Source organism: Lichenostomus cassidix, chromosome 5, assembly GCF_008360975.1.
Source record: "Lichenostomus cassidix isolate B80296 chromosome 5, HeHo_3.0, whole genome shotgun sequence".
Classification (NCBI taxonomy): Eukaryota; Metazoa; Chordata; class Aves; order Passeriformes; family Meliphagidae; genus Lichenostomus; species Lichenostomus cassidix.
This window is the reverse complement of record NC_139486.1, coordinates 29,265,582-29,276,076: the sequence shown is the minus strand read 5'-3', so window position 1 is coordinate 29,276,076 and position 10,495 is coordinate 29,265,582. Positions and strand designations below refer to the sequence as shown.

The 10,495-nt window shown below is 38.7% G+C and overlaps 1 protein-coding gene across 3 annotated transcripts; it reads left to right on the top strand.

Annotated features, from left to right (window-relative positions):
- Positions 1-1,424: 1,424 nt before the first annotated feature.
- On the top strand, positions 1,425-10,291 carry ZNF770 (zinc finger protein 770). Of its 3 annotated transcripts, none has more exons than XM_085062001.1 (2): positions 1,425-1,562; positions 6,303-10,291. In XM_085062001.1, exon 2 carries the CDS (start codon positions 6,445-6,447, stop codon positions 8,638-8,640), a length of 2,196 nt encoding a protein of 731 aa, XP_084918127.1. In that variant the 5' UTR covers positions 1,425-1,562; positions 6,303-6,444; the 3' UTR covers positions 8,641-10,291. The 3 variants fall into 3 exon arrangements, with proteins under 3 accessions (XP_084918127.1, XP_084918126.1, XP_084918125.1); XM_085062000.1 differs by having other exon boundaries at positions 3,368-10,291; XM_085061999.1 differs by having other exon boundaries at positions 1,425-1,583.
- The last annotated feature ends 204 nt before the right edge of the window (positions 10,292-10,495 follow it).

Below are 10,495 nucleotides of genomic sequence, written 5' to 3'. Positions count from 1 at the left end.
TATCTGATGTTTAAATAGGTGGGGTTTGGTGAGTTGTCTATTTTTTTAAGGAAAAAGGAAAGCATGGAAGACATCTACTGGTCCTCTGCAATTCCTGGGATATGGCAGATACCTTAAAAATAATAAATTAAAAACATAGAAAATATCTGCAATCTGTCTTATGTGCTTTCAATAAAGAGTTTAAGATTTGACTAGTGAAGTGCATACTGAGCTGTAAATGCAGGTGGCTAAGTCAGAAGTCTAGTGACTAGAAATTCTCTGTCCCAGCTGGGACAAAGTAACCAGCCTCAACCACGTCCTTGTGTTTTATTAGCAGACATTTATGATTAATCTCTTACACTTTGCTGTACCATTTGCATGTACTTTTGTGACACAGAATCATAGAGTGATTTGGGTTGGCAGGGACCAAACCCAGGTTATGTAGTCTAACCCCTTGCTGTGGACAAAGAGATCTTTTGCTAGACCAGGTTGCTTAAAGCCCCTTCAACCTGACTTTGAGCACTTCCAGGGATGGGGCATCCACAGCTTCTGGGCAACCTGTTCCAGTGCTACCACTCTTATTTGTGCAATTTTTATTCTTTATGTCAGATCTAAATCTACTCTTTTTCAGTTTAAAACCCTTGCTCCTTGTCCTGCCGCTATGGGCCTTGGAAAGTCTTATAAGCCTCCTTTAAGCACAGGAAGGTTGCTGTATGATCTCCCCAGTCTTCTCTTTTCCAGGCTGAACAGCCCCAACTCTCTCAGTGTGTCTTCATAGGAGAGGTACTCCAGGCCCTTGATGTATTTTGTGGCCATTTCATGTCTTTCCTGTGATAGGGACCCCTGAACTGGATGCAGGACCCAACTGTAAATGGTTTCTTCCTGTGTGTCTTCAGCCCTTTGCTGGCCATTCCTCTGAAGTAACCTCAGCCAAGCTGTGGCCACCAAGGGAGATCTGACTATTTCAGGGCACCCATCCATCCTTCAATCCATGAGCTCCTGCATTTGTTTGATCCCTTTCTCCTGCAGAGGAGGCAAAACTGGGACCTTTGCGTGCACGAGTTATTTAAGGTGTTTTTAGAATTCCCGGGTAGGTGTCTTTTTTCCTCTTCCCTTCCAGCTACCATTTCCTGGTTTTTTCTGCCACTAGGTTTGGCTTTAGGATGCGTTTAACACACAACAGGGTATATATAACTGCCATCGTGCTTTAGTTGCAACCCTGCAAACACCGGGAATCGGTTTTTTCCTTTTAGGATGCTGAAGCAGAAGTAGTACATGTGTATTACTCGTAGGCAAAAACGTGTCACACCGAGTAAAAATCCATCAGCAGAGCCTGGGGCACTTTACGCCCGGGCATAAATGAAGGCGGTGCACTTTCCCCACCTCGGCCCAGCCCCAGCTCCAGCCCCAGCCCCGGCCCCGGCCCCGGCCCTAGCCCGGCCCGGCCCGGCCCAGCGGCGGCGGGCGGGGCCGGATTGCGCGGGGGAACGGAAAGCTCCGGACCGGGTTTCCCGCTGTCCCGGTGCCATCCGGGGGGAAGCGTTTAGGCGGCAGCAATCCCGGGAGAGATGAGGAAGGTGGAGGTGCGGTAGCTGCTTGTCCAGGTCGCTCCCTTCTTCGCCCCCGGTCCCTGCCCTTGCCCCGGGCCGAGCACGGCCCGGCGCGGCGCTGCCGAGCCCCGGGGCACAGCGGGGCTGACCCGGGGGTGGTCTCTGTGCGCGGGGGAGGCGCGGCGGGGCCGGGCGGCCGCGGGCCCGGCAGGGACCCGCTGTGCACCGAGGGAGAGCCGCCCCGGCTGCGTGTGTATGTGTGTGCGTGTGCATGTGTGTGCGTGCGCGGTGTGCTGTCCGCAAGGGCCACTCGCCACCTGCTCTTGGGTCTGTAGCGGGATTTACGTGAGTCCTGGTGGGGAGTGTTGCTGTCAGCGGCACAGGGCTCAGGCCCCTGAAGCACAGCGTAGGTTTGTCCTTAAACCAACCCGGCTTCACCGTCATACATCTTGCACTTTGGTTTGCTTCAGGAAGTGTTTTGGGAAATTACAGGGAAAACGGGAGAATGAAGGGTGTTAGCTTTGAGGAGCCGTAATGCCTGATGTTGATTTCTGTGCAATTGGCGGGTGAAGCTTTCATTTCTGGTGTGATTTGTTCCCCCATTGTAGCAATTTGAATTTTTCTCTCGGGAGAGCTGGTGAGGAAATCTCGCGGGCAGTGTGTTTGTCTTGGTGCTCGGGTTCCTCTCTCTCTCTGGCATGCTATGTTTCATAAATCAGCAGCTAGATTTTCACTTTCTTGTTGTGTCATTAGTGTTACTGGAGGCAATTTACGTTTCTTCACACATCTATTAATATAATTTGTTTTCTTATATAATTGTTTCTGGGAAAATTTAAGCATTAGCATCCCTCAAGGATTTGAAAATATACCAATAATAATGCAGAAGAATCCTGCATGGCCAATTTTGAAATATTTTGAATTTTCCATTCCTAAATGGCTTGTTTTCAATTCCAATGATGAGTCACCAGAAAACAAGCAAGAGTATGTATCTTGGGTCAGCTTGTATCTAGGGTCAGCTGTGTGGGTGTGGGAATTTGAGCATTTGTACAACCTTCTTTGGTAACCTCCAATGTAGGCAGAGCAATCTCCCAACATAACTTATTTGTATGCTGATTAAGAAAAACTTTGCAGTGGTAAGGACAATAATATACTTGAATCCTCTCTACTGTACTTTGAAGCCATTTTCATTCACAGCAATAAATGGTTAAGGGAACAGTTTATTTGTGTTTTCCTAAAAGTGATTCTTCTGCTTTGTTTTGCAGGGTGTGCGTGTGTTTTGGTTTTTTTTTAATTGTGTCTCCTCTTTTTTGGCTTAAATATTTCCAGTTACTTTAATCTTTTCTTCTATATTTTGCATTTAAGGTCAGATTGTTCTTGATCTTCTCTAAATTCATTCATTTCAATTAGTTCATATGTTTGACTTGAGTAGAAGGGCAGTATTCAAAACTGGATATTCCAGCTGAATTCTAAACAGTAGTAACTAAGCAATAAGGAAGATTTATGTTCTCTCAAAGCTTTACATCTGTTCACCCACCCTGCTACGGATGGTAGCCCTTGGTAGGTTCACCTTCTGTTCCAACTTAGACTCCGGATATTTTCTGCTCTATAACCTAGTAAGATATTCCCCTTCTAGTTGAATATTCTGTCCTAAATTGAAGATCTTGCTTTTCATTTTATTAAAGCGGACTTCCTGGTTGCTTGTTTAATTTTTTTGTTGGAGCTTGTTTGTTTTCTTTTGGTTTTTTTTAAAAGAAAAAACACAATGCAAACTTTTCTGATTAGTAAAGACTGGATCTGAATTCAGAATTTTCTTCCATCATGTTTTTATTTTGTTGCAGCTTGCTACCATCTGTAATATTAAGGAAACAGTTAATCATCAAACAGTACTACTTAGGAGGGTCCTCTGTGAACTTTCAATGGCCTGCATAAGTTCTTGATTCTGTTTTTCTGCGTGACCTTGCAGCCAAGATGAAAAGTAGTGTCAGTTTAATATTGAATTGGACCTCTGCCATAAACTAAATCCTTGTTACATAGGGAGGTATGTTTTCTAACTAATTAGGACAAGTCTGTGTACTTTCAAGGCTAACAGGAAGCGATATTCCAAGTTTGTCTTTTGCTCTTTGATCTTTAGCAGCAGCATGTTTATTCCTTAGATTTCCAAGGCACAGAGAACCCTGAAATAGATGTGGAGAAGTCTGTCCTTAGTAAATAGGATTTGAAAATATATTTGGGCCACACAGTAATGCCCATCTTGGCTCCTTTCTCCTTCCCTTGTATCCCCTTGGTTTAGCTTATCAGAGCCTTCAGTCTTTCACAGGGCAGCAAGATCACAGAAAGAAGCTCTACTTTGCTTTTGACACCTTGTACTACAGACCATTTTCCTCATTCACCAGATAAAATCTTAAAAAATTTATAAGCTAAATACAAAATCCCTTGTGTAATATGCCACAGCTGTCTCTTACTTTGGACTTTTTTCTTTGCATGTCACTGTAGTGTTTGAGCATTTTCGTGATGTGTAAATTAGATCTGTATGACAGTATGTTAACTGAAATTCAGAACTCTTTACAGTTCTTCCTCAGGAGGTTTTCTTTCCCTGCTAATGGAGGCTGCCTTGAGCTGCACAGAAACTCAGTATAGCAGAGAATCTTTTCTCAGCCTGCCTGTCTTCAGCTTCATGGTAGCACAAACTAGAAAGCATTTGGTGTCACACACTTACTCTGTCTTAACTCCCAGGTTGCACGTGATGTGACAACAACTGGGAGGAAAAGGGGGTCTCCTAAAAGTGTTGTGTTTTCTTGCAGCTTCAAAAGAAGGCTGAAACTGAGTAGCTGTTAAAATTCTATAGGAAAAGAGAATAGGAAAAGAAAAGTTGACTTTCTCAATTGCTTTATCTCTTCTGAACTGTATCAGTGAGTTTAAGAAACTCCTCAGTGTAGTGACAGTCACATCTAAGGTGGACCTCCGTGTGTTCCTCATTAAGGCCTGCACTTATATAGGAACACATCTGTTAGGGGTGGTACAATTCTGCCTCATGACCAGATTTCCTTTCCATTAAGCTTAAGAAAAATCTTGACTAGACAGATATTTTCAGTCTTTGTGCAATTTTTGTGAATCTCATTGTAACTGGCTTTAAATTGCAGTAGGTTTTTAGTCTTTGCAACTACTTTAAATAGATGTTTTGGATACTTCTGAATTTTTTCAATATAAGGATGTTAACTCTTTGTGAGGTGACGGGGGTTTTGGAGACACTGAAGAAATGAATTTTTTATTCTGCTGGTATGTGGAATAAATATGCAACTTGTAGTAACTTTGAGATACACAAGACATTTCTGCTAACTATAAATGGTAGTTTGATACTACAACTCACAAGTGCTAACTGTTGTGCTCTGGCTTTAAAGTTTGCTCCCTTTATCCCTTTTATATAGGTAATGTCATAGAGGTATTTTTATTCTGTTGTTTGAACTATGCTTGAGGACTGGAATACTTAATCTGTCCTAGATGCTGTAATTTAGGAATGAAGTGACCAACTGAAATTAGTCCAGAGATGATTAAAAACACTTTTTTTTTTTTTGTGGACCTAAAAGCAATATTTAGAAAACCCATACTTTCCCTAGTTTTAAAACAAAAGGGGAGAAAGCAGACTTCGAATACATAGTTGCAACAGAGAACATTGAAAATAACTTTGTAGGACAGGAAGGTTCAGCTGTGTGCAAGGAAAAGCTTCTTAAGAAGGTGAGACTTTGAAGCAGGAGCCCTGCTGAAGTTAAGGAACCTCCCTCACTTGGAGTTTTTAAGGCCACTTTGAAGGCTGTCTACACATGAGTTCGCCTCAAAGTGGAAGGCTTGGGCTAAATGTTTGGTTGAGGTATTTTCTAGCCATTCCTGCGAATATTTTAATAACTTGTCCTGCACTCAGAAACTTGCAAATTATTTTTTTCTTGTAAGTCATTGAGATGACACTCAGTAGCTTGCCCAATTGCGTTCCATCAGTTGAAAATGCAAAGAAAATTAAAACTTTTATTATTTTGGTTTAGACTGAAACAATAATTATGGTGAATTATGATAACTGCCTTGGTATTCATGATGACTTCATAGTATATGCATCGTTAGGTATCATAACCTTGATATTCTAACTTTAGTGTGAGATAGTGAACATAGCCTGTGTTTTTTCCATGTCCTGGGAATTGTCTTTGTTATGGTTGTAGTTTATGGCTATTGTGTTGCTCTTGCTTACTGGCTCCAGCATTTACAATTTTGAGAAAAATCAAAATTGATTATACTGCTGGATACAGTTAATAAGATGCAGAAATGTGAATAGTAAATTTAAAAATATTAAAGTTAAGTGTTTTTCTTTTCACTAACACTGCCTTCATTTAATGCATTTCTGAAGTGCAAGAAATCTTAGTTCTTTTTTTCTCTTGTCTTCATAAATATTATATTTGGGAGTTAGAATTACTGTTGTAGGGAAGACATTTATTACAATAAAGTCTTGTTTTTTAAAATTAATATAATGTAGCTGAACTGTGCATTATTTGGAAGAACAGGTGCCTTTATTGGACAGATTACTTGTTTTTCTTCTGGAAAGTAATCTAGTTTTTCTGTATCATGTAACATAACTAGTGATTACTCTGTTACAAGGAAAGTATTTTAAGCTAAATTAAATCAAGAGTGTGCTAATCTAGATACTTTTGGTATCTTATGTAGAAAACAAGAGACAAACTTAGGCAATTATGTATTAATGCAAGCTAAATAATACTCTCTTTCTTATTTTAGGGACCTGTGGGATTTAAGAATTTCTCTCCTAAGAAAATTTGCTGCTTCTACAGCTTTCCATTTTAGTGTGCAATTGACGATTTCACTTGAAACACCTGCCTGAAGAAATTAAGAGTAGGCGAGGTGTAATTGCCTTTTAAAAATGTTAAAAGTGCAGCATTGTGTAACAGCTGTCAAGATACCCAAGAAAAAGCCGTATATTTGTGATATGTGCTATAAACAATTTGAAACTCCATCAAAATTAGCTAGGCATTATCTCATACATACTGGTCAAAAGCCATTTGAATGTCATGTATGCAATAAAACATTCAGGCAGCTAGTCCACCTGGAGAGGCATCAGTTAACCCATAATCTGCCTTTCAAGTGTATTGTTTGTTACAGAAACTTCAAAAATGTAATCACTTTCTTAAAGCATCAGCAGCTTCATAATGAGAATTATGAGAATGATACAAAGGAAGCAGAAAACTATGTGAATTCTGAACAAGACAGGGTTGCTTGTGGCATATTTCATTGTTCTGTGTGCTGGAAACCTTTTACAACTGAAGAGAGGTGGATGTTGCATCAGTGTCTCAAGTCAGATCATCTACATGGTGCCAGAAGGAGAAAGAAGAAAACTCACACTTGTGAATCATGTAACAAGACATTTCCATCAAGATCCAAACTAGAAAGACACTTCCTTATTCACACTGGCCAGAAACCTTTTAAGTGTTCTTCATGTGGCAAATCTTTCAGACAGTCAACACACTTGAAAATTCATCAGCTCACACACACAGAAGAAAGGCCTTTTCGGTGCTGTTTTTGTCAGAAGGGATTTAAAATACAGAGCAAACTCATGAAGCATAAACAGCTCCATGCCAAAAATAAGACTTTCCCCAATATTGTATGCAAAGCAAAGGCTCTTAAATATCCCAGACCACACAACCTGTTGGAAGGAAAGAGGGATAGTTCTGAGAATGTTGGCACACACAAGTCAGAGGAGAATGATCCACATGATGTGCATTCAATTTATATTGTACCCTTTCAGTGCCCAGCATGTGAGCAGTGTTTTGAAACGGAGCATGTTCTAAATTTGCACAAATGTTGTTATTCAAGGGACAGCAGAAGTTCAAATAGGGGTACAACAGCATGCAGACACACAGTAAACAGGAAAAATAAGACCCTGATGAAACTGAAGCATACTGGAGGAAAGGCGACAGATTTTTCTCTGACTGACAGAAAAAAAATTAAATCAGGTCATGTTAGAAGTCCTGACCTGGTTGCAGCTAGAGATCAGCGTTGTGATCAGCATGTGTCCACTAAACCTTCCAAGGATCGCCAGAGCAGGCGGGACATGCACAAGTCAGTCCGTAATCAGATGAAAAGAAAGCTTGCTGTGCCATTACCTTGGCAAGAGTACCTGCAACCTCCTGACCTGGGCAGTAATTTACAAGATGTGCTTAATGGTGAAAGCATCTTAAACGTCAATGATTCACTGGATAACAAAGATAATGCTTTTTATTGTTCATCAAATGATACTTCCTTTGATAATCCAGAAGTACTTCACTGTGCTTTTTCAGCTTCTGCTAAAAATATACATAACAGACACAAAGTGTGTAAATGTGACAGATGTGAAAAAATTTTTCCATCTTCATCCAAACTTCAAAGGCATTATCTTATACACACGGGACAAAAGCCCTTTGGCTGTAATGTTTGTGGGAAGACATTTAGACAGTCAGCTCACTTAAAAAGACATCAGCTCACCCATACTGAAAAGACATCCTGTAAAAGCCCTGTTTGCCAGGTAGAATTTGAAAACCTGAACAAACTTTTCAATCGTCCGGGAGATCACATTGAATTTAAGTCTTCTCAGCCTGTGGGTTATTCAGGTTATTCTCAAACACCTTCACAGCCATCTGGTTTTCAAGAATGTGAGCTGATTCAGTCAAACCAAGCAGCTGAAATCAAAGTTGAAATCGAGTCAGGGGATTTTGTTCTTGACACCAGCAGTAGAAACCCACAGCAGTATTTGTGCAGTAAATCGTTGGAAACGGAGCAAAGCTGTTACAGCTATTGGCATGATTTTTCTGAAGGTATTGAAAAAAGTGAAGTTGTTAACAAATTATATCAATGCAGTATCTGCTTTAAAACTTTTAAATCTCCTTCTAAGCTTGGAAGACATCACCTAATGCATGCTGGACAGAAACCATTTGAATGTTTAGTTTGTGGAAAAAAATTCAGACAGGCCCCACATTTGAAAAGACACCACCTTATTCACTTTAAAGAGAGCTTAAAGCTTAGTTCCACTGAGGGACAAGCAGAGAATGTATTAGTTTTATCAAAACTGGTTAATGTCCTATGAAATAATATTTTTAAATGTTTTGGTTGGATAATTATATAACACTTACATTAGGCCAAACAATTAACTGAAGGGGATTACATTTTCTATTACAGAGATGACCTGGTGAAGTTAATTTACTGTCTTAAGAACTGTCTACTTGATATAATTTGTGAGATATTAATGTTGGGATTTTTTTAAAAAATGCAGCAAACCCCACACACACACATTTTGCATTCTGTTTGGCTAAATTAATTTATAAATACACATGCATATTGTATCAATAGTGTTGCAGCAATTTGCAGTGTTCCATAAATAAGATAGTTTAAGTTTCACCTTTTCCCATATAGTATTTTATGTTCAATGATAACTATCAGAAAAGTAAAGATAAAAAGGTAATTTCCAAAATATGGAAAAAAAGGTCCTTTTAGTTTCTTCTGGCTCCCCATATGTTGCAAGCAAAGGACACTTGCTGTATCTATCCTATACTTTTTAAAAAATGGTTATTTTTAGATAAAAGACATAAAAAAGAAGAGAGTAGAAAAAGGGGAGAAAGTTTAATGAGGTTGATGTGGTGTTATAGAACATTCTGATTTCTATAGGACAGAAAGAAATAACTGCTTTGTAATGTGCTTGGAGAGCTATAGATGAGGAATTAGATAATTTCCCTTTTTATAAAATATAGAAAGACAATGCTATAATATTAGGATTTATAATCAATTAATCCATTTCACTACTTCATTAAGTCCACTTCCTTGTATATCCCTTGCCTTTTCTAGCATTTTTGGCCAACTCATACTTTACTGAGCTATTTTTCTGTAAGAAAAGAAGACAAGAAATTACCATTAACATTACAAATGGGCTTACTATCTGTTCCAGTCTCCTTTCCTTCTAGCACACATAGTGAACCAGTAAAAGAAATGTTCTCTAAGATATGATAATAACTCAGAGGAGCGGTTTTGTCAGGAAGTGATGTTCTCATTACATTAAATATAAGAGAATGGAAATTACTTTTAGCAGAAATTAAATAATTCTGATTCTGTATTAATAGAATTTGTAGTTATACTTTCTGGTAAGTAGATGGTTTTGTCCATTGTGCAAATGAGGCTGGCAAGAAGTGTAAGTGCAGTGGAGCTTCATTCATACATTATGAACAAGAATGAAATTTGTTTCTTCTTTTTTTCCTCTGAAAAAAGGACCTTTTAGGATACTTTCTTTGTTATGCAACTTTTGCATAGTTGAAATCTGAAGTTCTTAATCTTATTTCCAAATTAACATATCTGTAAGATATATGACATTGTTTTCACTATTTAAATAGATTCATATTTATTTAAGTAAAACAAGCTCAATTTTGTTATAGTTTTTGAAGTGGCATGAACTTTGTGGTACTTGTTGAATATGAAGGGTAAAAGGAGTTTTATTTTTATACATGTTATCCTTTTCCATTTTCAGCGAGAATAAAACCAGGGAAGAGACTCAGTCTGTAGTTACTGTGCTTTTTTGTATGACAGACAAATTGAATACATTAATAATGACTATAGTTATGTATTGAGATTTTTTTCTCCCTATGTGAATTGTTTCATATTGAAAAACAAAACGCTGTATAAAATGTTTTGAAAGCATATTGTAGAGCTCTTTTAAAATACATGTAATAAACGATTTTATTTATGTTGTACTTTTATTCTGTGCTTTATGTGCAAACCCGAGTTTTGAAACTACCTAACAGTCATTATGCAGAAAAGACTGCATAGCAAAATAACTAACTTTGTACGTTAGAATAGGTTTGGTTTCAGGTATTTTTTGTTATAAAATATAAGTATGGTTAAAGATAGTAACATCTTTCTTAAGTAGTTACAGTCATTTAAAACTACTATGCGAG